This window comes from Myxocyprinus asiaticus, chromosome 23 (genome assembly GCF_019703515.2).
Source record: "Myxocyprinus asiaticus isolate MX2 ecotype Aquarium Trade chromosome 23, UBuf_Myxa_2, whole genome shotgun sequence".
In the NCBI taxonomy this organism is placed as follows: domain Eukaryota; kingdom Metazoa; phylum Chordata; class Actinopteri; order Cypriniformes; family Catostomidae; genus Myxocyprinus; species Myxocyprinus asiaticus.
Genome location: NC_059366.1, coordinates 18,082,241 through 18,109,542, shown reverse-complemented (window position 1 = coordinate 18,109,542; position 27,302 = coordinate 18,082,241). Strand labels below are relative to the sequence as shown.

At 39.1% G+C, this 27,302-nt stretch overlaps 1 protein-coding gene across 5 annotated transcripts in view; it reads left to right on the top strand.

The window, feature by feature from the left end:
• Nucleotides 1-27,302, top strand: part of LOC127413818 (transmembrane protein KIAA1109 homolog) — an 85,455-nt gene that overhangs the window by 45,623 nt on the left and 12,530 nt on the right. Inside the window, exons 46-72 of one of the 5 annotated variants that reach the window (XM_051651233.1) lie at nucleotides 342-1,057; nucleotides 2,333-2,575; nucleotides 2,675-2,768; nucleotides 3,983-4,033; nucleotides 5,755-5,961; nucleotides 6,032-6,261; nucleotides 6,377-6,606; nucleotides 6,792-6,897; nucleotides 9,484-9,581; nucleotides 9,666-9,851; nucleotides 13,769-13,937; nucleotides 14,020-14,231; nucleotides 14,402-14,600; nucleotides 14,706-14,765; nucleotides 15,292-15,518; nucleotides 16,056-16,274; nucleotides 17,352-17,482; nucleotides 17,579-17,702; nucleotides 18,183-18,292; nucleotides 18,386-18,455; nucleotides 18,773-18,835; nucleotides 20,732-20,964; nucleotides 23,330-23,533; nucleotides 23,946-24,126; nucleotides 24,917-25,100; nucleotides 25,810-25,971; nucleotides 26,108-26,235. In XM_051651233.1, the coding sequence (XP_051507193.1) occupies nucleotides 342-1,057; nucleotides 2,333-2,575; nucleotides 2,675-2,768; nucleotides 3,983-4,033; nucleotides 5,755-5,961; nucleotides 6,032-6,261; nucleotides 6,377-6,606; nucleotides 6,792-6,897; nucleotides 9,484-9,581; nucleotides 9,666-9,851; nucleotides 13,769-13,937; nucleotides 14,020-14,231; nucleotides 14,402-14,600; nucleotides 14,706-14,765; nucleotides 15,292-15,518; nucleotides 16,056-16,274; nucleotides 17,352-17,482; nucleotides 17,579-17,702; nucleotides 18,183-18,292; nucleotides 18,386-18,455; nucleotides 18,773-18,835; nucleotides 20,732-20,964; nucleotides 23,330-23,533; nucleotides 23,946-24,126; nucleotides 24,917-25,100; nucleotides 25,810-25,971; nucleotides 26,108-26,235 (4,837 nt within the window). The remainder of the gene's footprint in view (nucleotides 1-341; nucleotides 1,058-2,332; nucleotides 2,576-2,674; nucleotides 2,769-3,982; nucleotides 4,034-5,754; nucleotides 5,962-6,031; nucleotides 6,262-6,376; nucleotides 6,607-6,791; nucleotides 6,898-9,483; nucleotides 9,582-9,665; nucleotides 9,852-13,768; nucleotides 13,938-14,019; nucleotides 14,232-14,401; nucleotides 14,601-14,705; nucleotides 14,766-15,291; nucleotides 15,519-16,055; nucleotides 16,275-17,351; nucleotides 17,483-17,578; nucleotides 17,703-18,182; nucleotides 18,293-18,385; nucleotides 18,456-18,772; nucleotides 18,836-20,731; nucleotides 20,965-23,329; nucleotides 23,534-23,945; nucleotides 24,127-24,916; nucleotides 25,101-25,809; nucleotides 25,972-26,107; nucleotides 26,236-27,302) is intronic. The other 4 variants (XM_051651234.1, XM_051651236.1, XM_051651235.1 and 1 more) reach the window with 4 other exon arrangements.

Here is a 27,302-nt window from a genome sequence, read left to right as displayed (position 1 = left end):
TTTAGTAAAAGCATGTGCAGGTAAATATTGCTGTTTACTCCCATGCATTTTTATGTTGGTACATAATTTAATAAAGTATGTGGAAAAAATGCATTGATTATTTTTAGTTAGATTGTTACTGTTTTGTACTTACATTTTAAACATTCTGAATCTTATCACACTTTTAAGCCATTTCAGATCAAATACATAAATACAGTATAAATCAAATATTGTTAAAAGGCTGAAAAATATCTGTATGTATTTATTTGATACTGTATATATTATAGATGTTTTTGAGCCTATATCAACCATTCAAAATTAACACATTTCATTTGAAGCTGGTGTATTTGTGTGTGTTTCAGGCAGGGCATGGTGAACCTCCCCCTGCTTGAGTTCAAGCCCGCTCTCATGATTGAGACATTCAGCTTGAACGCAGTCATCTTGGAGAAGTGCATGTCCACCCCTCCCTCTGCCAGTGCGCTGTCTTTCCACGAGCTGAGCCGGAGACCGCAGGCCAGCGTGCACTGCCATTTCACCCTTGCATGCCAGGCGATTCGCCAGCACGTGGATATGGCCCTGGTTCGCCTCATTCACCAATTCAGCACCATGATCGATGACATCAAAGCCACACAGACTGACATCAAACTCAACCGCTACACCGCCAGCTCCTCGTCCCCTACGCCCACCAAGGGACAGCCGTACCGGGAGTTCCGTTCGTTGGATTTCAGCCGCAGCTCTCGGGGGAGTTTGAATGGAGCTGCTCGACTGAGCAATCAGAGAGGCAAGCGCACTGTGGTTGGACCAGGGCTCGACACACTCACCAGGAACCGGGAGCCACGTGGAAGGGGCACGCTGGGACGTTCGGAGCGGAGGACGTCAAAAGTGTCGCGGAAAGGTTCACGTGATGTGGCAGACCACATGACCATTCAGATGGATGACTCAGACTCCATCACAGTGTCGGAACAGAGCGAGCCATCAGCCGAGTGCTGGCAGAATATGTACAAACTTCTGAATTTCTACTCGCTCATATCAGACCCCTCTGGCATCCTGGAGATGAATCATGGCAATGGTCCCTCAGGTTGGATGTTTTATTCTGAATTTGTCTTAATCTGTTACTGAGTGGTGTGCTAGCACTGATTGATTTGTGCTTCTTCAAGTGTATGTGCATAAATTTGAGTCTGTGCACTTATGAGGTTACATTTTACATAAGGGTGAATGTCTTGAAAGCATATCCATGTCACATTTTTCTCTCAAAATCAATAGAACAAAATAAGATTTATTTTGTCATTGGGAACCATTTAAAAAATGTTGCACTGTGACATTATTTTCATGACAATTAAACATATTTTCCCTATCAGGTGTCATTACTGTAATGTGTTAGGATGATTTACTTGTTTGTAATTTTTCTAAATTTGTCAATTTTCTCATTATTCTCAAGAATGATTCTTAGTACTGTAATACAGTTTTGAGAATCATCCTGTCCGGACACAGAGATTTTTTTTTACTTAAATCAGCATAAATTGAAGGCAGTGCAACAAATGGAACATGGAAATTTTCTTCACAAGCTTTGTGAGGTTCACACATAATACTATTAGAATTATATTAAAACTGTTGAATTGTCTCCGAACTGTGAGGATAAGTCTGGGCAAGGCATGAAATGAAATGTTTTGTGATGATATCCTAGGCTATTTAGTATTTTATCATTCACCCTATCAGCCACTATAATATATTTTACTTTGGCCCAAACTTGCCTATTCTATAAGCCAGCAGCCATATCACCCTGTAGCTCAAGACTGGTTGCCTACTGAAGCTAAGCAGGTCTGAGCCTAGTCAGTACCTGGATGGGAGACCTCCTGGGGAAACTAAGGTTGCTGCTGGAAGAGGTATTAGGGATTCCAGAAGTGGGTGCTCACCCTGTGGACTGTATAGGTCCTGATGCCCCAGTATAGTGATGGGGACACTATACTGTAAAAAGACACCGTCCTTCAGATGAGACGTTAAATCGAGGTCCTGACTCTCTGTGGTCATTAAAAATCCCAGGACACTTCTCGAAATATGTAGGGGTGTAACCCCGGTGTCCTGGCCAAATTCCCCCCATTGGCCCTTATCAATCATGGCTTCCTAATAATCCCCATCCATTAATTGGCTCTATAACTCTACTCTCTCCTCTCCACCATTAGTTAGTGTGTGGGGAGCGTACTGGCGCACTATGGCTGCTGTCGCATTATTCAGGTGGATGCTGCACACTGGTGGTGGTTGAGGAGAGTCCCCTGTTCACTGTGTAAAGCGCTTTGATTGTAGTGTCAGAAAAGCACTATATAAATGTAACATTAATTCATTCTACTGTTAAAAGGTGGGCGGAGCCCTGTGGATCCTCCTTGTCGATTGGTGTTTGAATCGGAGGGCGAGACACCACCCAGTCGACTGGGTCGTAGGCGGAGCTTGGTGAGCTCTGAGCCCCAGCACGTTACGCTGATTGTGTTTGGTGTTGGCATGGTGAACCGCACACACCTGGAAGCAGACATTGGAGGACTGACCATGGAGGCGGAGCTTAAGAAAATACACGGCAGTTTTACTTTAAAGGAGAAAATGAAGGGTAATATGATCACGTTCACACTCTTTAAAATTAAAAAACATTCTTTAAGCTAACAAACACACTGTTGAATATTTATTCATGCCTTCTCTTCTCCTGCAGACATCCTCCATCAAAAAATGACTGAGACTTGCGCCTCGGCTCACATCGGATGTGTGAACATTGTGCTTCTGGAAGGATTCACTCCAGACATACAGTCAGTAACTCCTTTATTGCCAGACTCAGCACCATCTGACTGCTTTAACAATTATCAGTGCCCACCTTTACCTAAATTCTACTCCAACCTCAAATTCGTACTTTCTGCCAAAACTTAGTGAGCTACCTATTTAGAGAGCATTTTAAGGCATCATAGGCTCACACCCGAATATTTGTAACTCGCACTTTTTGTGCTTTGGACCGGAATGATGTGTGCTATTGACATCCTTCACTTAGAATCCACTAAATGTAGCAAATCTCTTTTGCGCTTCACAAGAGTGACTGTTAATAGAGTTTCTGCCTATGCAGAGCGGTCCGAATCAGTCAATATACAGCTCAATAGGTTTAGGGATACAGCCTCTGTAATTCAAGCTGCATTCTTTTTTCTTTTTTTTTTTTTGTCTCTCCCCTTTTCTCCCCAATTTGGAATGCCTAATTCCCAATGCGCTCTAAGTCCTCGTGGTGGCATAGTGACTTGCCTCAATCTGGGTGGCGGAGGACGAATCTCAGTTGCCTCCGCATCTGAGACCGTCAATCCGCGCATCTTATCATGTGGCTTGTTGAGCGCGTTACCGTGGAGACGTAGCGCGTGTGGAGGCTTCACGCTATTATCCGCGGCATCCACGCACAGCTCATCACGCACCCCACCGAGAGCATGAACCACACATTATAGCAACCATGAGGAGGTTACCCCATGTGACTCTACCCTCCCTTGCAACCGGGCCAATTTGGTTGCTTAGGAGACCTGGCTGGAGTCACTCAGCATGCCCTGGCTTCAAACTTGCGACTCCAGAGGTGGTAGTCAGCGTCAATATTCGCTGAGCTACCCAGGCCCCCCAGTTGCAGTCTTTAACCCTTGAAGTGAAACCAGTTATTTTGAACTTGAAATGAACTTTATCCTCTGCATACTCTGTTTTCAGATTTAAAAAAAAAATTTCAGTCTTTTGTTGATGTTCTCTTACATTCTGTTTTCTTCTTTTTTGCAGCTACGGCAGCACTTTCATTTTGTTTTCTTTCACAGCTTTGATTATTTTTTTTACTTTGATTATTCTTTCCTCAAATATATTTTTCAGTACAGATGTATCACCGAATGCATGACTGTTTTTTAAATGTTTCTCTGTGGGTAACTTTCCCTTCTTCTACCTTTCTTTTTCAACGTCTCTTCTCTCCTCTCGGTCTGTCATCTTTTGTTTTCTCTGCCTCTCTCACTGGCAGACTAGAGGATTTTCCAACCTCACCAACCAGCACAACAAAGCAGGAGTTCCTGTATGTTTAAAAGTTCCTCAGTAATCCTTTCCTGTCCTCCATAACCACTCATAACATCTCATGATATTTGTCTTTCACAGTCCTCTTCATATGCCTTCGTCATTCTTAAAACCATGAAATTCCACTTTAGCACTCCAAAGCCCTCTCATATAAATGCTTCACAAGCATCCTTTAATGTCCTACTTCAAACAGTGGTCTGTGAAACCATAATGACCTCCTCATGACATTCTTTGTTAAATCATATTTAATTTATTAATGTTTTGTCAGGGGGATACATGTAAATACTGGAGACATTTTCATCATTATTTTGTGATACACTTGTTTACCCTTGCCTAGTCTCACAGAGCCAGACTTTTACTATTGGCATGAAGTGTGGTCCACTTTGCAGGTTATTCTGGTCAAGAACTGCCCACTTACTGGAGACAGGAAGAGATCATATGTCTGACACATAAAGCAACAAACCACAGCTTGTTTTGTTATTTACATCACATTTAAGTGCAGGTTAATCTATAATCGATGTTGCTAGAATGAGAGACATGTTCCCACAATCATGGAAAACCTGCAAATATCAAAGAATAATTAAAATGTGGTTTCCAGGCCTGGAAAAGTCATGGAAATTAATAAAATCTTGAAAAGGTGCATTAACCTTATATGGACCGGCATGGAACAAACTCGTTTAAATAATGGCAAAAAAGTTTTTGGGAAGGATTGTATAGAGATTAGTAGAAAATGTGTGTATATATTTTTATTTCTGTCCCTTTGAAAGTAATGATTATTTCTCAGACATAACTTAAAAACAAAGAAAAAATATACAATTCTGTTCACAGATAGCTAGTTTTCCTTTCTAAATATCATTTTAAAGGTGCACTCAGTAACATTTTGCTCGTGTCATCTTGGACTTACAGTGACGCCTTGTGGCGTGGATGCAGCATTATTCAAAATCAATAGTTTTCAGTTACAGTTGCCACTATAGAAATTCACTATTTACAATCAGCCATGATTCATTTAATCCAAGAATGAAATGTCCAATTATTCTAAAATGGCAGCCCCCATGAGGGCACCCCTGTCCCATGTAGAATAAAACGGCTTTTATAAGGTTACTGATATGACTAGAGTCCTCATCTCATGTGAGTGATCATGATTTTATACATGTTTCAAAATTACAATTAATTTCTTAGTAAAACTTTTTTTAATGGGGAAAAAATTACTGACTGCACCTTTAAGTATTTGATGCCACAAAACTCACAAACTGTCAAATTCAGTGATTTAAATTCTTCTTTAAAAGTGCTCCCTGCAGCACTCCAGTTTCGTGCAAACACGACTTTGTTTCCTGGCAGACAGATAAAAATCTGTGCTCCCTGACTCCTGGAAGTTGCATATTAGTCAGGTCAGATTGGAGCTTGTGATTTTTGGCAAATATTTGCCAGTTTTGTGTGCAATATGCATCAGACTGTGAACAGTCCACTGGCCGTCTGAGGCTGAAGCTCTCCCTTGCCACACTCTTCCACTAATCCATCTTGATTTGCTTGCAGTTCCCACATCTTAAAGGCCTCTTTCCAGCCACATAAACACATGATTTGTACATTTTCTGAAGTCTGTCATGTTTCATTTCTTTTAAGCCATTGTTTTCGTATATGTGATGGCTGAGTGTTGTGTCCAAGACATGATATCTAAATAGGCAGTTGTAATGTCTCTTTTGTTTGTGTATGTGTGTGTGTTAGGACGGTGGTGAAGTGTAACATTGCAAAGTCCCATGCTTTATATAGTGCTCAGCGTGGACTGAAGACCAATAACGCTGCTTTATTTAAAGTGGGTGCCATCTTCATCAACATCCCGCAACACCCTGCAACACTGCACAGCATGATGGTGCGCAGCTCACACCAGCTCTCTAAACAGATTTCGGACCTCATTCGGCAACCCTCCAACATGTGAGTTCTCTGCACTTCTCAAGTTCTAATTAAGTCGAAGTCATAATGAATCTAAATCTGTTTATATCAGCCCACCTCCCAACAGAGAAGACACGCCTACTCCACAGCCCTCTGAAGTGAGTGTCAATCAAATTCCAGTGGAGGCCATTGAGTTTCCTCAGCTGCCCGAGGGATTGGAGAAGAAGCCAATCGTGTTGAAGTTCAGTGCAATGCTGGACGGTATCACTTTTGGTGCCGCTCTGTTGCCCTCTCTCAAAGCAGAATACAAGATGGGCCGTATGAAGAGTCATGGCATGACAGGTATCCAGATGTCCCTCATACAGAGAAGGGAGATTAAAAAAAATATATAATAAAGGGCTTTGTCATATAGTCATACTTAGTTGTTTCATTTGTTAACAAAGGTCTCCCCTCACAGGTGCTCAGACACGCTTTACTTTTGAGCTGCCCAATCACAAGCTGTGTTTCCAGTCAAAGGTTTCCCCTGTGGATGTGTCGGCCATGCCCCCCACCGCCAGCCTGAACCTGCCTCCTGTCACCATATCAGGACAGTACATCATACAGGAGCACGAGGGCCACAGCGACACTGCCTGGGCCCCAGAATACAGCAGCTATCTGCAGGGAAACTACTTGCACTGTGTGGCTGAGGTGTGCCATTTGACTTCTCTCTGCAAAATCCAACTGTATCTAAATGCTGTGGTTGATTATCACTCACATTAATTATATGAAGATTGAAGATTGTCTCTTATCTGACATGAAGATTGTTTCAGTATAACACATGAATTTGGTTGTAATGAAGCTCGCTGGTTTCATACTGGCTTTTTCATTTTTAGATTGGCTCTTTTGAACACAACTTGACCACAGATTTGCTCAACCACCTAGTCTTCCTACAGAAGGTCTTCATGAAGGAGGTCAATGAGGTCATCCAGAAAGTGTCAGGTAAGATGTCATGGAGGGCACTCTAAATCAAGACAACAAGTGGGCTGAACGATTAACCGAGGTAAAATCGCGAAATGACCCATTGTGATTTTCAGACTGCAAGGGCTGCAATTGGATTAAACAAATAAATAGTCTCAATGTGCTGCCCGCTGTGGTGCGCTTACAGTATGTGCATGGCTGTTTTGTCTGTAGAATATAGTGTTTTTTTAAAATGCATGTAAGCAGGATCAGTGTATTACACATGTGGTTTCAGAGTGGTTCTGTGCTCCATACACACAAATTCTGTCTATCTGCTGCCCTGAGTGACAGATGTGCTGTGTGTGCTAACGAGCGTTGAGCGCATCATTTAAAGCGCCCCAGTTTACTTGAATTGCACATTTGTGTAATTGCACATACCTTTATGTTTGGCTGCTACAATTTACTATATACATTTAAAATAACCCCATGAGAGTGGGTTTTTGTTGACAGCAAGATAGATGAGAGCATTTCACTGCATTAAAAGGCTGTTGTCGCCAGGTCTCCTAAGCAAACAAATTGGCCAGGTTGCTAGGGAGGGTAGAGTCACATGGGGTAACCTCCTCGTGGTCGCCATAATGTGGTTCGCTCTCAGTGGGGCACGTGGTGAGTTGTGCATGGATGCCGCAGTGGATGGTGTGAAGCCTCCACACGTGCTATGTCTCCACGGTAACGCGTTCAACAAGCCACATGATAAGATGCTCAGGATGACGGTCTCAGACACGTAGGCAACTAAGATTCATCCTCTGCCACCTGGATTGAGGCAAGTCACTATGCCACCACGAGGACTTAGAGCACACTGGGAATTGGGCATTACAAATTGGGGAGAAAAAACAAAAAGGCTGTTGTCAGCTCAATTACAAACAACAGAAACTTCTGTCCCTTCAGTTTTCAAAGCAAGTTAAGAAATTATTAAAGAAAGAAATTATTATTGAATAATAATAATAATAAATTATTATAGTAATAATAGTTATTACAATAATATTATTCTATAATAATTTCTTAAAGGGATAGTTCACCCAAAAATGAAAATTCTCACATCATTTAATCACCCTCATGCCATCCCAGATGTATATAACTTTTTTATCTGCTGAACACAATTGAAGATTTTTCAAAGAATATTTTAGCTCTGTAGGTCCATACAGTGCAAGTGAATGGGTGCCAAAATATTTTAAGCTCCAAAATACACATAAGGGCAAAATAAAAGTACTCCAGATGACTCTGGTGGTTAAATCCATATCTCCTGAATCGATATGATAGGTGTGGGTGAAAATAAGACCAACAGAGCTAAAATAATTCTTCTATAAATCTTCATTTGTGTTCTGCAGAAGAAATAAAATCATACACATCTGGGATGGCATGACGGTGAGTAAATCATGAGAGAATTTTCATTTTTGGTTGAGTTAACCCTTTATCATTATAATCATTGCAGTAATATAATATTAAAGTTGACTGGGTTTCAAAAAAATTATGATGAAATGTGAACTGACCCTTTCTCAAATTGGACAAAAATTTGCTTTTGTGCTTTTTTTTACAAAGCAGACAGATGCAATGTGATTGACTATTTTATTTATTTATTTAGTTTGGTTCTTTTGAACATGTGTGAACACTCTTTCTAGAACAGTATTTCCGGTCGGCAGTAGCACATGGGCAAAACATGGGTTAAGTTTGTTTAAAAGGAATCACACATTTTTTGTTTTATGTTTATCATATTGCAGTTCAAATCGCTGCAGTTCAAATAAAAATGTTTTTCAAAATTATCGCAATTAGAATTTTTGTTTTGTTCAGCCCTAGGCTGCAAAACAGCGTAAATACATGTTCATAGGGTCATATGATAATAATAATTATAGATAAATATATCTAAAGATTTTTGCATAATTTTTGTTTTGTTTTTCATGACAGTTTTCCATCCTTTCTCCGACCCTTGCTGGCTGATTTTGCTTCTGTGTAAATGCCCTTTTTGCTTGTGAAATGCATAACGGCACTTTGCTGTGCTCACGCACAGGGTTTGCTGTCTAGTCTAATTTAGGTTTTTGTTTTTCTGTTAAAGTTGAAGTGTGTAATTTCCGTGCTACCAAACAGAATTGCAAAAAAAAAAAACATTGTTTACAAAACAGATCTCTGAAAACACCAGCAATCAAACTGCCGTTGATCAGACAGACGGATAGTCCCACCCCCAACCCACGGCATTGGTCGAGTCGTTGTTACGTATGAGACGGGTCGCTCAAAACAAGCAAATCAATTTTCATAGCGCCACAGAGACTCAGTGTTTACTGTTCAAGAAAATTAACCTATGAATGGCTTGCTTATAGTTGTCTCTGCATATTAAGCTGGGATAGGAGAAAGTATTTTAACACAGAAAAAGGTTTCACACAAAAAATACTTTCTTCAACTGTAAGTAGGCCCATTGCTTTGTTGATTCCCTCGAAAATTGTAAACATTGTGTCTCTGTGGTTCTATCAAGTCATTGCATGTTTAAACATTCCGACCAGCCCGACATGGCAACATTGACTCAACCAATGGCGTGAGTTTGAGAAATGTGACCTGTGTGAAATGTGTGTGTTTCTTTAGGAGGAGAACAGCCCATCCCACTCTGGAATGAACACGATGTGTCAACAGACGGGGACAAACCTAAAGTCCTGCTTTATTCTATTAACCTGACATTTAAAGTATGGACCTCCATAAATTGTGTTTATTAATTAAGGTGAATTCTAAAGAGCTTTTTAGTAACAAAATGCTGCTTTTTATTTTAGGGGATTCAAATGACTGCCACCACTCCCTCTATGAGGGCTGTTCGCTTTGAAACGGGCTGGATTGAGCTTGAACTGTCCAATCGGGTTCAGTGCAAGACCACACCCACAGGAAGTAGCTATTTGAAGCTGTTTGGGAAGTGTCAAGTGGATCTCAACTTGGCCCTGGGCCAAATCGTCAAACTTCAGGTAGTCCTCATACAACTTGAAGAAATGTTTTTTGTTATGCAAACAAGCTCTAAGTTATTTGTTACTGTCATGAAACTTTTGTTTGCGAGTGCATGAGACTGGGTCAGATTTTCACCAGGTGGAGCATATCTGCACACAAATCAACATTTCAGAACACTATGAGAGGCTCATTGAGTGCATTTACATGCTCACCAATATGCTAATAACTATCATTAATCTGCTTATTCAAAAGTCTGACTATATGTTTCATCAGACCAGAGGACATTTCTCCAAAAAGTAAGATCTTTGTCCCCATGTGCACTTGCAAACTGTAGTCTTGCTTTTTTATTGCGGTTTTGGAGCACTGGCTTCTTCCTTGCTGAGCTGCCTTTCATATAGATCCACAGGAAAGCGAGTCCTATATCGACATAACCTGAAAGGCTGCTCAGCAAGGAAGACACCAGTGCTCCAAAACCACAATAAAAAAGCCAGACTATAGCCGTTTCCTCCAGCATCTTCACAAGGTCCTTTTCTGTTGTTCTGGGATTGATTTACACTTTTTGCACCAAACTACGTTCATCTCTAGGAGATAGGATGTGTCTCCTTCCTGAGCGGTACGATGGCTGCGTGGTCCCATGGTGTTTATACTTGCGTTCTATTGTTTGTACAGATGAACGTGGTACCTTCAGGCATTTGGAAACTGCTCTCAAGGATGAACCAGAATTGTGGAGGTCCACAATTCTTTTGATTTTCCCATGATGTCAAGCAAAAAGGCACAGAGTTTGAAGGTAGGCCTTAAAATACAACCAAAGGTACACCTCAAATTCAGTTCACCTCCTATCAGAGGCTAATTGTCTAAAGGCTTGACATAATTTTCTGGAATTTTCCAAGCTACATAAAGGCACAGTTAACTTAGTGTATGTAAACTTCTGACCCACTGGAATTGTGATATAGTCAATTAAATGTGAAACAATTTGTCTGTAAACAATTGGCTAATTGGAGTCAATTGGAGGTGTACCTATGGATGTATTTTAAGGCCTATGTTTAAACTCAGTGCCTCTTTGCTTGACATCATATGAAAATCAAAAGAAATCAGCCAAGACCTCAGAAAAACTATTTTACACGTCTGGTTCATTCTTGGGAGCAATTTCCAAATGCCTGAATGTACCACGTTCATCTGAACAAACAATAGTACACATGTATAAACACCATGGGACCATGCAGGAAGTAGACACATTCTGTTTCCTAGAGATGAACGTAGTTTGGTGCGAAAAGTGCAAATCAATCCCAGAACAACAGCAAAGGACCTTGTGAAGATGCTGGAGGAAACAGGTAGACAAGTATCTATATCTACAGTAAAACGAGTCCTGTATCGACATAACCTGAAAGGCTGCTCAGCATGGAAGAAGCCACTGCTCCAGAACCATCATAAAAGAGCCAGACTACAGTTTGCAAGTGCACATGGGGACAAAGATCTTACTTTTTGGTGAAATGTCCTCTGGTCTGATGAAACAAAAATTTAACTGTTTGACAATAATGGCCATCGTTATGTTTGGAGGAAAAAGTGTGAGTCTTGCAAGCTGAAGAACACCATCCCAACCGTGAAGCATGGGGGTGGCAGCATCATGTTGTGGGTGTGCTTTGCTGCAGGAGAGGCTGATGCACTTCACAAAATAGATGGCATCATAAGGAAGGAAAATTATGTGGATATATTGAAGCGAATCTCAAGACATCAGCCATGAAGTTAAAGCTCGGTAGCAAATGGATCTTCCAAATGGACAATGACACCAAGCATACCTCCAAAGTTGTGGCAAAATGGCTTAATGACAGCAAAGTCATGGTATTGGAGTGGCCATCACAAAGCCCTGAATTCAATCTGATAGAAAATTTGTGGCCAGAACTGAAAAACCATGTGCGAGCAAGGAGGCCTACAAACCTGACTAGGTTACACCAGTTCTGTCTGGAGGAATGGGCCAAAATTCCAGCAACTTATTGTGAGAAGCTTGTGGAAGGCTACCTAAAATGTTTGACCCAAGTTAAACAAATTAAAGGCAATGCTACCAACTACTAACAAAGTGTATGTAAACTTATGAGCCACTGGGAATGTGATGAAAGAAATAAAAGCTGAAATAAATAATTCTCTCTACTATTATTCTGACATTTCACATTCTTAAAATAAAGTAGTGATCCTAACTGACCTAAGATGGGGAATGTTTGCTATGATTAAATGTTAGGAATTGTGGAAAACTGAGTTTAAAAGTATTTGGCTAAGGTGAATGTAAACTTCTGACTTGTATACTGGTGGCCAAATGTTTGGAATAATGTAGAGATTTTTGCTGTTTCAGAAGGAAATTGGTACTTTAATTCACCAAAGTGGCATTCAACTGATCACAAAGTATAGTCAGGACATTACTGATGTAAAAAACAGCACCATCACTATTTGAAAAAAGTCATTTCTGATCAAATTTAGACAGGCCCCATTTCCAGCAGCCAGCACTCCAACAACTTATCCTTGAGTAATCATGCTAAATTGCTAATTTGGTACTAGAAAATCACTTGCCATTGTATCAAACAGAGCTGAAAGCTATTTGGTTTTTTTAACCGTAACCCCTAACCTAACCTTTGTGTTTGTTTTTGAGTTGCCACCATGTGCAATAGACTGGCATGTCTTAAGGTAAATATTAGGTCAAAAATGGCAAAAAAGAATCCGCTTTCTCTAGAAACTCATCAGGCGATCATTGATTTGAGGAATGAAGGCTATACAATGCTTGAAATTGCCAAAAAAGGAAGAATTAATATAAAGGTGTACGCTACAGTCTTCAAAGACAAAGGACAACTGGCTCTAACAAGGACAGAAAGAGATGTGGAAGGCCAGATGTACAACTAAACAAGAGGATAAGTACATCAGAGTCTCTAGTTTGAGAAATAGATGCCTCACATGTTCTCAGCTGACAGCTTCATTGAATTCTGCCTGCTCAACGGCAGTTTAATGTTCAGCAGTAAAGAGAAGACTCAGGAGTGCAGACCTAATGGGAAGAATTGCAAAGAAAAAGCCACTTTTGAAACAGAAAAACAAAAAGAAAAGGTTAAAGTGGGCAAAGAAACACAGACACTGGACAACAGATAATTGGAAAAGAGTGTTATGGATCTTAACCCCATTGAGCATTTGTGGGATCAGCTAGACTGTAAGGTGCGTGAGAAGTGCCCGACAAGACAGCCACATCTATGGCAAGTGCTACAGGAAGCGTGGGATGAAATGTCACCTGAGTATCTGGACAAACTGACAGCTAGAATGCCAAGGATCTGCAAAGCTGTCATTGCTGCTTGTGGAGGATTTTTTGATGAGAACACTTTGAAGTAGTTTAACATTTGTTTGAACATTTTCAAATTGTAATAGTAATTTTTCACATTATTAATGTCCTGACTATACATTGTGATCAGTTGAATGCCACTTTGAGGAATAAAAGTACCAATTTCTTTCCATAAGAGCAAAATCTTTACATTATTCCAAACTTTTAGCCGCCATTGTATAAAATATATATATATATATATATATATATATATATATATATATATATATATATATATATATATATATATATATATATGGGCTCAGGTGGCCGAAGGTTCTGCTCAATAGAAAAAAGGATTTGAATAGAACTAAAGTTAGAGGGAACATTGCATGAGACCTAAATGAATAATGTTATTCTCTGCTTTTGACATCAAAATGTAAACAGACATTTGCACAGCACATTGTATAAGTTGATAAGAATGCTGGAAAAGTTGTTTACATGCAGCTACAATTGGCCTTTATGACCTCACCCAGATAAAGGAAAGGCATTTAAGCATTAAATGTCCTTATAAGATTTCAGCTTATTAAGCACAATCGGCGTAAGATTATTAATGTAAGCTCATTGTCATAACACATACTCTTGCAGGTGTATGAGAAGGCGGGGTCAGATTTCCACCAGGTTGCGTACTTTCGCACAAGAATCGGCTTGCGCAATGCTCTACAGGAGGAGATCAGTAGCTGCTCTGACAAAGAGGCGGTACTAATCACTCTCAGCCGTCCTATCGTTTTTGCCCAACCAGTGGCATTTGACAGAGGTCAGTCCCCAGTAAGCTTTTTTTCAACTGTTTTTTCATCTGTGACTGTTGTTGTAATTGTGTATTTGTGGGTCTGTTGTAGCTGTGCTGTTCTGGCTGAATTATAAGGCTGCCTATGACAACTGGAAGGAACAGCGCTTGGCTCTGAACTCAGATATTCACATGGCCACCAAAGAGGTGGTCGACAAACTGCCAGCCATACAGCAGAGCAGTGTCCAGGCCTTCAGTACTCTCTTCCTGCAGCTCACTGTCAATGACCTGGGAATCTGCCTGCCAATTACCAGCACCTCACAGGTGATGTGTGCTCACTAAAACACTCTTATTCCTTATACAGACAAGCTGCCAGTATAAAATACTGTCTTATTGGATTTATCTCTCATACACTTCTCATACACATCTTTTAAAATCTGATCATGAGTGGTTGGGTTGAGTGATGTTAATTGTTTGTTTCTGCTGTACAATAGGCCAATCACACTATAGATTTTGACACTGGCTCAGCGCTGGTATTGACCATTGAGAGTACACTAATAACAGCCTGCTCCTCCGAATCTTTGGTCAGCAAAGGCCATTTCAAAAACTTTTGCATTCGATTTGCTGAGGGCTTTGAGACAACCTGGGATGACTGGAAGCCTGAGATCAGAGGTGACCTGGTCATGAACTCCTGTGAGTAGCCCTCAATGCCTTACACTCAGTCGCGTCTGTTGTTGGCCCCATAATGTACCTCTAATTCCTGAAATGCTCCAATGTGGCTTGTATTTGTCTATTCAGGTGTTGTCCCTGATGGTACTTATGAAGTTTGTTCCAGAACAACAGGTCAAGCCTCTGCAGGTACATGTGCTTGTGTGTATAATGGAAGTCATTTACTTAACTTTTGCACTTTACTTTTTAACAGTATGGGAATAAACTCATGATCTTGACATTGATAGCACTCTGTTCTACCAGTTAAGCTACATGATCATCATAAACACTGTTTGCAACCCATTTTACTTTGTCACAATCTAAAGTATTTCCAAATCAAACAGGAATTTTCTATGAGAAAAGATGTAGGGTGTGACTGGATTTTATCCAGTAAATTGGATTGTGAATAGCAAAATGGAGCCAGGGAGTTTGAAAACAAAAGAGGGATTTTAAGGGATTTTCCATTGAAAATAGAAGTTGTTTCAGAAGTGGAGAAAGTTCTAAATTTTATGAAAGATTACAAACAAGAAGACAAACACTTGCTTTGCCTTAACGTGCATCAGTGAATCGTGCTCAATAAGACCATGAACGTGCATTAAGAAAGGGCACATTTTTATTGCATGTTAACTTTCAAATTTGATTTGTGCGTGTATTTGATAACATCTGTATACTCCAGAGAGCAGCAGTGCAGGGACGTGGACCTTGAACGTTCTGTGGAAGATGTGTGGTATTGACGTGCACATGGATCCCAACATCGGCAAGCGTCTGAATGCTCTGGGTAACACGCTAACATCTTTGACGGGTGAAGAGGACACAGATGACATCACAGATCTAAACTCAGTCAATGTTGCTGACCTCACAGATGAAGACGAGAGTGACGGCACGTCTCCCCCTATACATATGGTCAGAGCTCGCACTTTTGTTTATTTAACTAACTGTGTCTGTGTTTAATGTCAGTGCAAAGTGTTAGTCTTTGTGTTTGTGACAGTTTTTTAACATACATTTTTATTATGTCTAGGGCTGTCAATTTAACCCATTAATTTGGTATGATTTATTAATAAAAAAAAATCAATGAATACATCAACGTAAATTAACTGTTTATGCCCCTAACTAAAAGACTAAGTAATAGGCTTGTGGTCAATGATATGGAAATAAAAGAAAATATATTGACTTCTAAAGACATTTTTTGACTCTTCAATGCGTTGCTTGTCGGCCACAATAATTAGTTGAAAAAATGTAACTGATTGACAGCCCTAATTATTGAATCTAATCTTGTGGTTTTGTTTAATTGGTTTTAACATTGTCATTTGTATATTAATGTAATTTGTGTACTCAAAACAGGAAATGAGCCATTTCTTCTTTGTATGTGTAATCATTTGTACTGAATGTTTGTGTAGTGGTGTGTATCTGTGTTTGTTTTAAACCAGCCAATGTTTACAGTTTGCTGAAGGTGATCTCAGTCCCAGACTCTCGTTCAGGACGCGGCTGGTGAACAGCATTCTGGGCTTTAGCCCCAGCCCCCCTCCCTCCTCACCTTCTGAGTGTCGTAATATTTCTCCATCATCCGCAATCACTCGGCTAAAGTCGAGAAGTGTTCGCCTGCCAGCCACTGCCAATGCAGAACGAACTAGACATCCCAGACCCCTGTCCTGGGGCTGTGTATGTACTTCAGAGCTCCCATTTGCTTTTTAATCCTTTCTTCTCTCTTTTTTCTGTTGCATTCTTTCCTTCCATTTTGTAAATGCTTCCAGGGTGGAAGTTGCTTTTTTTAAATCAGCCGAATCACTCAAAACCTTGCATTTTTCCAAGAATGATGTGCTGCTCTCTTGGTTTTTACTGAAATTTGTCGAGGGAGTCTAGATTCTAAAATTTCTTGCTGCTTATGAGTCTCGTCTGATTCCTGTCCATGAGAAATGAGTGGCCAATCAAACATTTTATTTCCCATTTCTCATGGATTGGCTGTGCTTCAATAATCTTTTTTTCTTTGTTTGTTTTTGGGGTGGTGTTGTGAGTTTGTTTCTCTGATGTGCAGTAATGATCCACATTTGTTCTGACTGTGTTTAACAGTCTGTGTGATTTTGGAACAACTCTTTATGCATGAGTGTACCAAGGGCTCGGCGGTATGACATATATAATGTGCGACAGTAGAGATTTTGCTTTACTGTTTATACTGTGGTAGAAATAATTGGTCAATTTTGAGTGGGCAGGACCACATTATGTAACTTGCCACATTAATATAGAATCCAACTGATGGGTGGTCACAGTTGTGCATATACTGGCTATTTTATAATGGCTTCGATAATGACTCATCCAATGAGATTTTGAGTCAAACTGCATATTTCTAGGTGTTCGAGAGAACTATCTGGTTTATAATATTCGTATTTAAGTCTTTCGTGTTTAAAAAAACCACAGTTAAATGTGAAACCAGACATCATTTATTAATTACTTTACATTTGTATTGATAAAAATCAGATTTTTTTCATTTGTGTCCATTAAATGAAATGAGCTAAAATACCATTTATTTGTAAAGTATTCACTGGATTATCAAAAAATATGCATTTTCACATGGTTTATTGGCTTAGAAGTCATTTTTTTTGTTGAATTTCCAGCACTAAAAAAATATATTATTATTATTGTGTGGGTGGGTGTGTGTGTGGGTGGGTGGGTCATACCGTCCACCCTTAAGTGTGCCTCATATCTAGATGTGTAATTTTGATAGTACTCTCCCGCATACAGGAGTCTGTTGACCTGCGCAGACAGGCAGTCATGAGCAACCAAATAATCGATGCTCATGGGCGTAAATTTTCCAAGCGCCTGGTGGACATTAGAGAACTCAACGAGCAGGCCAAGGTCATTGATGATCTAAAGTAAGGTCAAACCTAAGAGTCATGTTTGAAATATGTCCCTCAATCAATTGTTTTGGTCATAAAAAAATAAAATATATATATTTTTTTGTCTTTAAGGAAACTGGGAGCAAGTGAAGGCACTATAAATCAGGAAATCCAGCGCTATCAGCAGTTGGAGTCTGTTGCTGTCAACGATATCCGCCGGGATGTGCGCAAGAAACTTCGTCGCTCCAGCATGCGGGTGAGAGAGCCTTGATTCAGCACTTTTTACAGCTAATGAATGTCTTTATGGATTCAAAGGCCTGTTTGCATTGTGCTTTCACACTGACAGCGTTTCTGCTGCATTATATCTGCATTTTCAATATAGAAAATTATATGATTTCTGGGATACTGCATTGAATATTTATTTTAATGAATTAAAAAATGGTTATCGGGAGTGAGGTATTGAGAACTTATGCAAACTTGATCTGCATTTAATGACTGACCACATTTTCATCATATTGGTAATTAATTTACATGGAACAGAACGCCATCCCCAAAGTTCAGAATATAAACTGCTTAAACGCACGCAACACTGCTTTTGCGGGCAGTGTGAATACTGTTACCTCTTAATATCGCGGCCATAATAAATGTACACTGCTTACGCGTGCAGTGTAAAACAGGCCTAAATGAATGGTGGATGTGAAATTTTGTATTTATTGAGTGGATGTTTATGTTTTAGGCTGCGTCATTGAAAGACAAGTGGGGTTTAGGGTACAAGCCCAGCAACAGCAAGTCAATGAACGTCTCAATCACAGGCAGACCAGCAATCAAGAGGTCAGATAGACCCAGGTATACACACAAACACAAACTTAGTTAATCAAGGATGGGTTCATGTGTTTGAATTAGATTTGCTTAGTTTGTTCATTGACTCTGTTTCTCAAGGGACGACCTGCCAGACATAAAAGTGGATGCAACATCTCCAGCACCAAGGGTTACCTTTAACATTGATACGGTAGTGTGCATGCCTACATCTGTGTGTGTTCCTGTCTGTGAATATTTGTTCATTTCAGTGCATTATGCACCTATATGTCATCATTCTAATGTTCCATCTTGTTTTGAACAAAACTAATCTCGAAGTCATGAAGCTTTGCTCTAAAAATACTCATAATAAAAATGCTTCACTCATTTAAAAAGCTACTTAATGAAAGCCACACTTAAGCACACACATTTTAATTAAGTGTGGATTCTGTTGAACAGGTACATTTGCATACTGAGTAGCTAAAGGTTTCATTTTGGGATGGGTTTTTTATTAATATGTTTGTGTTTAAGATGGGTAGTGTTGCTTTGGAAACCCCAAACCCAATCCCAAGTCCAGCTGGCTCTGTATTCAAGGTACTGGAGAAAAATTATCCAAATCAAATCTCCAAATCATCTTTGAATCTCATATATTATTTGTCTGTGCATGGAAACCTCAGGGTATTAAATCACTAATTTCTACTTTTTCAAACCAAATCAAAAATCTCCTACGTCTTACAGGTCGAAGGATTTTAGCCTTTTTTGGAACTTCACTTTGGCTTTCTTGCATGCTGATTCAGACCACAACAGCATTGAAAGCTAGAATTTTCTGTCTTTCTCTCTTGATATCTCACACATTCGTTCACACACTCAGTCACTCTATATGTTGAAGCTGCTTTTGGTGTGCTGTGTTGGTATAACTGGTATAACATGGACTTTTGTTTCCTTGGCATGTATGGGAGTTGATCTGTGTCCATTGCATTGCTCCTTCCAAGTCATCTATCCATCTTTTCATCTCTTTATTTCTCATCCCTCTCTCCTCTGGGCCTTATTGGAGAGCATGAATTGGGAAAAGGAAAAGCTTTCTTTTAAGTTCTCACTGGTTATATGACAGGGCAGTTAGTCTGGTGTCAGTTCAGGTTAGGTTTTGTATACATAAAACAGGTGCAGAGACAGAATGATACATAGAGAAATAAATAGATGAAATGGTCAAAAGATTTGCCCTGGAAGTAAGTGTCCAGTGGAAATATCTTTGTGCCCTTCCACATTTAAATTCCTTTCTCTTGATAGAAGCTCAGTTGAGGGGATAAATGAGAGACCGATGTATAAAGGATTTATGTTTTGTGAGGGTTGGTAGTTTTGTGAGTGGTAGAACAGATTGCTCTTTCAGTTGCAGTGCAAGATTTCCACCATAGATTTGAATGCAATTTTAGAGTAATTTACCTATTAGACTGACCCAATAAAGTAGCTTAGTGTCCATTGATACTATGGATACAGGCATATAAATGAATCTCCCGTAAGCTGTCAAGATCATATCTGTTATTTCACCCCAAATCCAAAAGGAAGAAAAAATAAGAAATTGATGTTGCTTAAAGGCTGATTTTAGGGCAATTAAAGGAATGGTTCACCCAAACAAAAAAAATCTGTCATCATTTACACACCCTAATGTTGTTTCAAACCCATATAACTTACTTGCTTCTGTGGAACACAAAAGGAAATGTTAGGCAAAATGTCTCAATCACCATTCACTTTTATTGTATGGAAAAAAGATGTAATGAAAGTGAATGGTGACTGATGCAGCTTTCTGCCTAACATATCCTTCTGTGTCCCTACAGTTTTTAAACAATAAGAGAGTGAGTAAATTATAACAGAATTTTTCTGTGAACTATCCCTAAGATTTTTTTGACATTATTACATTGACATTGACATTATTTTCATGACAGCACCCAGTCCCTTCCAAATTATCATTATCTTAATGCAGAAAAAATATAATTTTCTCATTACTGTTCTGTTAAAAAAAAAAAAAATTTAAATTGTGAAGTGTTTATAGAGCACGGTAGAATTTGTTGTACTGCATTCAATTTATGCTAAATTAATTGAAAAACATTTTATTGTATTACAGTAATGAGAACCTATTCACCATTGAGAATAACAGGAATTACAAAAAGGGGCTTAAACGTCAGGATGCATTAAAGTAGTGAGAATTTGGGGAGAAAATGTGCTTAATTGTCATGAAAATATAAATTCAAACTGCAAAAAAAATCACAATGGTCCTAAAATAGGCATCATTTTCTTTATGCAAAATGTAATTCTCTATTATTATTATTTTTTATTTTATTTTTTATCTTTTGATTTTTGGTGTGAAATGTAACAGGCATGATGTTTCCATGAGATTCACTTGTTTGGTTAAAGACACATGAATCATTTAGGAGAGATAAACAAATGAATAGATGGCTAGATGTTCTGACTGTTGGCTCTCACTGGCTGTTGAAGTTCCTGGAGGAGACAGAGATGGACCTGTTGTCTGTCATCAGTGATGATCCTTCCCATTACCCATCATGCTCAGTGTTCAGTGCACCCGGCACACCCGCAGTCTTCTCACCAACCGTTCCCTTCCAGCCTGACTACAGTCGACGTGATGACCTTTCCTCAACATCGTCAGAGGAATCAGACAAAGATGACGAGTTTGACAGGGACAGGTCGCACAACTGCTACCGCAGACCAGGGTGAGTTGCACACAAACACAAGCAATCCGTATGCCGTTTTTGTTTAATTAGGTACACTTTGATGACCCATGTCTCTCTTTTTAAACATTACATGCACAATTCCCATGTTTTTTGTTGTGAGAACTATTATCTAACATAAAATTAACCTAACATGAAAAGAAGCTAGGTTTAAATACAACAAAACTCTGTAAATGTCGGTCATTCCCTATTCTCAAATATTACAAATATTGTTGTGTTGTCTGTTGAACTGGGTTAAAATAATGATTTTGGGACGCATCGCTATCTTCATTTGAACAATCTTGATATTCTCAAATCTGAGGATCGACCTTTTACTCTGTATGACAAACCTTGACAATGCGCTTTAATCACTTGGATATATGGCCATATTTTGCACTATGCGACTAAAGGGGTGGTCACACTTGACTTTGAGCATGCACATATTTTCAGACAATGCAACAGACCAGGATATGAAGTCATGGGGAGAGCTTCTGGTTTTAGTAAATAACACTTCACAAATAACAAATAATATTATATTAAAAATGTTGTCTACTCACTTTCCAGCAACAATGAAAACACACAGCTTTGAAATATGTATTCTTTGAATCGAGCCAAGAGGTCAGTGTGTGACATTTGATCGTCTTTTGGTCTCGCGTCCTCTCGTCATGCAGATTTACAGTTCAGAGTTCACCAAACTTGAGCTTTGGTACGCAGCATTGTACAAATGTATTTGAATGAGCTTGCGTTTCCGGTATCCCGCATTCGGAAGCGTTTGAATGGAATGAGAATTGTTTGACCGCCCCATAAAAATGTTTGTGGTGAGCTACCGGCAGATACATTTTCATATTTAACTCACCAGTGATTGAGTGGAATAGTGGGGAAGAAGTTCAGCACCGAGATCCCCTCACTGCATGTTGAGTAAAAGTAGTTCCATGTAATGTGTATACAAAGATGAGATCCACATTTGTCATTAAATAATGATTCTTTTAATATTCATTCTGTTCTTTACAGTCAGTTGTTGATCAAAAAAATAAACATTAATTTCTATTTACGCATAGCACGGATGCACTAAAGAAACCACACTTAACGAGTCCTTTCTCGTAATTAGCGCTTAACCGTAACATTTTGTAAAATGTTACATTTCAAGGCATCATATTTATTGATTGAATACATGGATTTGTACAATTTTAAAAGCTAAAAGGTGACCATATTTATGAAAAACTACTGAGAAAATATTGGCAAAATGGACATTATAAGGCAAGGCAAGTTTATTTTTATAAAACTTTTAATACACAACAGCAGTTCAAAGTGCTTTACATAAAAATGGTAAAGAGAATACAAGATTCATTTTTTTAAAACCAATTAAGAACAAGAAATAAGAATAAAAAGTAATACATAAAAAAAAAAAAGTACAAATTCTTAAAATTAATAAAAAAGAAAAAAATGTTGCAGTGCAAACAGTGAGTGCAGCACAGTGCTCAGTGAAGAAATGCACAGCTGAACAGATGTTTTCATTCTGGACTTGAATGTGGCTACTGTTGGAGCACATCTGACCTCTTCTGGAAGCAGGTTCCAGCTGCGGGTGGAATAATAGCTAAACGCTGTCTTACGTTGTTTTGAGTGAACCCTCTGTATTTCTAATTGACTTGATCTAAATGATCTGTAAATGAAATATACCATATGTATCGAATGTCAATCGAAATCAGAATTAAATCAAATCAAGAGCTTGCAAATTGGAATCGAATCAGGAAATCTGTATCAATACCCAGTTCTAGTTGACTGCAGCCTGATTTCATCAAGCTCAATCATTCAACATTGTTTCCCAAATTATACATATAAAAAAAAAAACATATATTTACAAATATTTTTCTTTAATTTATGGGAAAAATAACCTTATGAAAAAATGATACCCAGCATTTGGTCTCCAGTTTTCAACCCTTCTACTTGCAACCCTGTTGCCCATTCTGTTGTAGCTTTATTATTATTATATTTTAAATAGTTTTTTTATTCAATTTTACTTTTAAATTGTATAAATTGCCTATTTAATTGTGATGATTATTTAATGTTAATTGTTTACAAATTACAAATCACACAAATCTGGTTTGTAAACTGTATTTAGACAACAATATAGAAGTATTTAGTCCCAAATGGTGGTTACAGGGTTGCAAAAATTGCAAACCTCATATAAAATGAATAGAAAATAAAATGACTCATTTTCAGTTTGACCTCCTGAGGTTGACAGTCCACATTTTCTGAAGGTTAAGCACCTCCTTTTACTGACTATTTGTTGGAAAATATTTGTATTCATTCAGAGGAAGACACTCTTCTAAAAAATTACATGTTACAGATTGGGTATTTTTTTCCCCAGGGGTTCTCAGAGGAAGCCATCTGGACTGAGCGCATTATTCAGTGAGCGCTGGCAAGCCACACCCCCTCACCGTGCAGGATTAGCCCCGCCCACTGAACGGAACATTGATTTTGAGCTGGATGTACGAGTTGAGATTGACAGCGGCAAGTGTGTGCTACACCCCAGCACCCAGCCAACAGAGCATGAAGACCTCGCACTGCGGAGGTAAAGATACACAGTACATATAGCCATACACACTGGCTGCGTCCGAATCCTTGTACTGTCAGAGTATGTACTGCATTTAATGAAGCAAGTACTTCTCTGCCGTTCAAGTATGTTTTTTTTGGTATGCAGTTCCTGGTCCTACCATGAACGTTCAGTGGCGCATGTTATTCCGAAAAATCACCATACCCTCTTATTTTTCATCACTTCCCCTTCAACCAACTTTTCATGATCCAATCAAGTCCCGCCCTACATTTTATTTTCTCACTGAAAATCCTGTTTCACTTGTCAATATGTCACTCTACGGAAGTAAAATTAGTTATTTCATGTTGACTTGGGTATCATTTTGATCAGGCCTTTGAAGTGTTTTTATGTGTGTAAAATGTATGTACGCTCACTCTCTCGTGTTTTTTAGGAGTTGTGAGCGGAACTCCAAGAGTGTGGATCAGGACTCTCCACCTAAGAAGCAAAAAATGCAGCCCAGTTTTCCCTCCAGCACTCATCTGCCGAGTGCTAAGAGAGTGCCCACCTCTCTGCAGAGCAAGAGCAGTGACATCGAGACCACTGTCTTCTACATCCCTGGAGTGGACGTCAAGGTCTGCAGCCTTACTGTAGAACTATGATCTACACAAATATGCATTTTTTCTTATGTCTTGAAAAGTCAGGTGCACACTCTAGGATTTTAGAAACATGCAACATGCAAAAGTTATTTGAGAAAGTAACAGAGACAAAATTCGAAGATCGTAAAGGATTTCTATCATGGGAAAGCAAAACAGAGAGTTTTGGATAACTTGGACAACTTGACCAATTAAGTGCCTTAGTTTATTCTTAATCTTATCTTAATCTTAGTCTGAGACCCCGTTTACACCTTGTAACAAGGTTAAGGATGGGAAAGGAGGAGGCAGGAACCGGCTGAAAAGTCAAAATAATATTTAATTAAACAAAAAGACACAAACATAAACACATTAGCCTAATTAGGGGCCGGCCGTGCGTCATCACGGCCCGGCCCCACTCTCCTCCTTGCCACACACCTGGTATTAAGATGCGCTTCGGGTGATCTGATCACATCTGGTAAGTGCTAAATACAGGTCTAAACAGGGTCCAAAAAGTTGAAGGATCGGATCACAAAATACACAATCGGAGGTAGTCAAAAACACATGTGACCGCATCGCATTTGAGGTGTAAACGTCCGTCATGAATTCATCCCGGACAGCAGTGAAGCATATCATATCAGTGGGTCATATATTGTACAAGCAACAAGCATGGACACACAGTGTACAGCCGGATTAAATTTTTTTACATTTTGTAAATCATATTAAGTTTGTAATTGCTGATTGCACTAAATCTCTTTTTCTGAATCTCTCACTGTCTCCATCTCTTTTACAGCTACACTACAACTCTAAAACGCTGAAAACTGAATCGCCCAATGCCTCGCGTGGCTCCTCCCTTCCCAGAACCCTGTCCAAAGAGTCCAAGCTGTTTGGTATGAGAGATGCACCTGCACCACCAGCCTCAGGCCTTGGCAAGACTAATGCACTCCTCTCCCCCCCTCCCCCTCCTCTCCCTTCAGGTACACGCTCTTTTTCTGTCTGCTCAGCCACTGACTGCTTGCATGCTCTCAGCCTTATGTCTCTCTCTGGAGCATGGCCCACACTTCCGAACTCAGCTTTTTTTATTTTTATTTTTTTATTTTTTATTTGAATAAACCTGTACTTTGCTAAAGTCTATTGAAACAATTAGAGAATATAACACAGGTATCACTACCAGTCAGAAGTTTGGAGACACTTGACTGAATTTATGTACTTATAATCTTAAAAAGCACTTAATTTAAAATAATTTGTTCAAATGCTTGAAACTAGTTGTATAGACAAATATAAATTGTGTCCATGTAAGAATTTTTTAGAAATGGGTGAGTTTGACCAGATAGTGAATGAAAAGCAAGTGGCCAGCATACATGGGAACTCCTTCAGTGCTGTTTAAAAAGCATCACAGGTGGAGACCTCATGTAGTTTGAGAGAATGGCCAGAGTGTGCAGAGCCGGAAGATAGGCAAAGGGTGTCTACTAAAAATATAAGAAAGTATAAGAAGCTAAATGAATATAATTAATGAACAATCCCTTTAAACAACCCTTTGGTACTATGGCTGCTCTGATATGCTTCATACACATTGCATGCATGCTGAAGATATTTTAGGTGGCATATGGATTTTTTTGCTTTTTTGCATGACAAGTCAGCAGAGAGAGACTTCCCTAATTTGCATAATTGTGTTTGTGTGAGCAGTTAAAGGTAAGCCGAGTGCAGGGAGGAAGACAGCAAAGCTGTATGCATGGGTTGCACTGCAAACACTGCCAGAGGAAATGGTCATCAGCCCATGTCTGCTGGACTTCCTGGAGAAAGCTCTGGAGACCATTCCCATCACACCAGTCGACAGGAACTACACAAGTGAGTGTGGGCATGTGTGTGGATGGTATAAAATATTTCATTTATCACTACTGTTTGAACTATAACAAACAAGTTGTGAGGTTTTTCTATGTAGCTGTGTATACATTTTGTTTCATATATTTTTGTGTTTGTGTAGCCCTGAATGTACCTGAGGAAGATGATTCTGTGGAGCCTCTGGAGGAATCTCAGGTGTCTCTTGTATCTTCTTCTACATCTCCGTACTCTTCCTTCCCTGTGGATGTGGTGGTTTACGTCAGGGTGCAGGTACACATTTACTCCAGCATTATTCCAAGAGTACAGAAATGTTGTGCTGCTCTGAAAGTTAAGAGAAGCACCTTACAGATGACCAACACTGCAATGACAAAAAGTAAAAGAACTAAACAGCTATCCATAAACATGGTATTATTTATGTTTTGGCAATATTAAAGGAAATGTTCATCCAAAAATGAAAATGTCATAATTTAACTCATCCTCATGTGTTTCCAAACCTGTATGACTTTCTTTCTTATGCAGAACACAAAAGGAGATGTTTTAACTAATTATACAATACAATGGCAGAGGAAATTGCCTCTAGTTAAAGCTTAAAAAAGGCCTTCAAAGTATCCTAAAATTAGTCCATGCAACTCCTGCATCATTTTCAAAGTTTTCTGAAGGCATACAGCAACCCAAAATTTAAGTCATTTTCAATGGAAATCTAAAACTTGTTTAGTGTCTTGCATGTTCACGCATTGTGTAGCCTAAAAACTTTTCAAATTCTTGTATCAGTATGTGTGCCATTGTGAACAAGCTTGTCTCATGGTGCTCATGAATGTGCAAAGGATGGAAAGATTTACACTGAAAAAAGACTTAAAGCTGCACTACGTAAGATGTTTTGGTTAAAAATGAACAAATTGCCATTATTGATCGAGTACATAAACAATCAGTGTTCAAAACAATGTCCTTATCTTACCCTGATTCATTTTGGTAAGCCTATAAAATGATTTGTATTTTGAGGTGTCAGGTTGGATTTGGCACGCAATCTCTGGCTTATGTCGTTCATCCTTGCGTCATTACGTCATATTCGTAAACACAGAAAAGAAGAACCGGCTGTCACGTGTTCTGACTGGAGGAACTACGCTGTTCAGTTCAGGACAGCATCACTGCTGTCTGGATAGATGTATATCTTTTATCCATTTGGCCAGTGCTATAAGTGTAATATTAATTCAAATTATGTGAATAAGAGTGTTTTTAATCTTCATCAAAGCAAGTAATATTTCAGATTTAAATGTTTAATCATATACCAGAATATAAACATGAAATAGCATGTTATGACTCCGGATCCGAGTATCTCC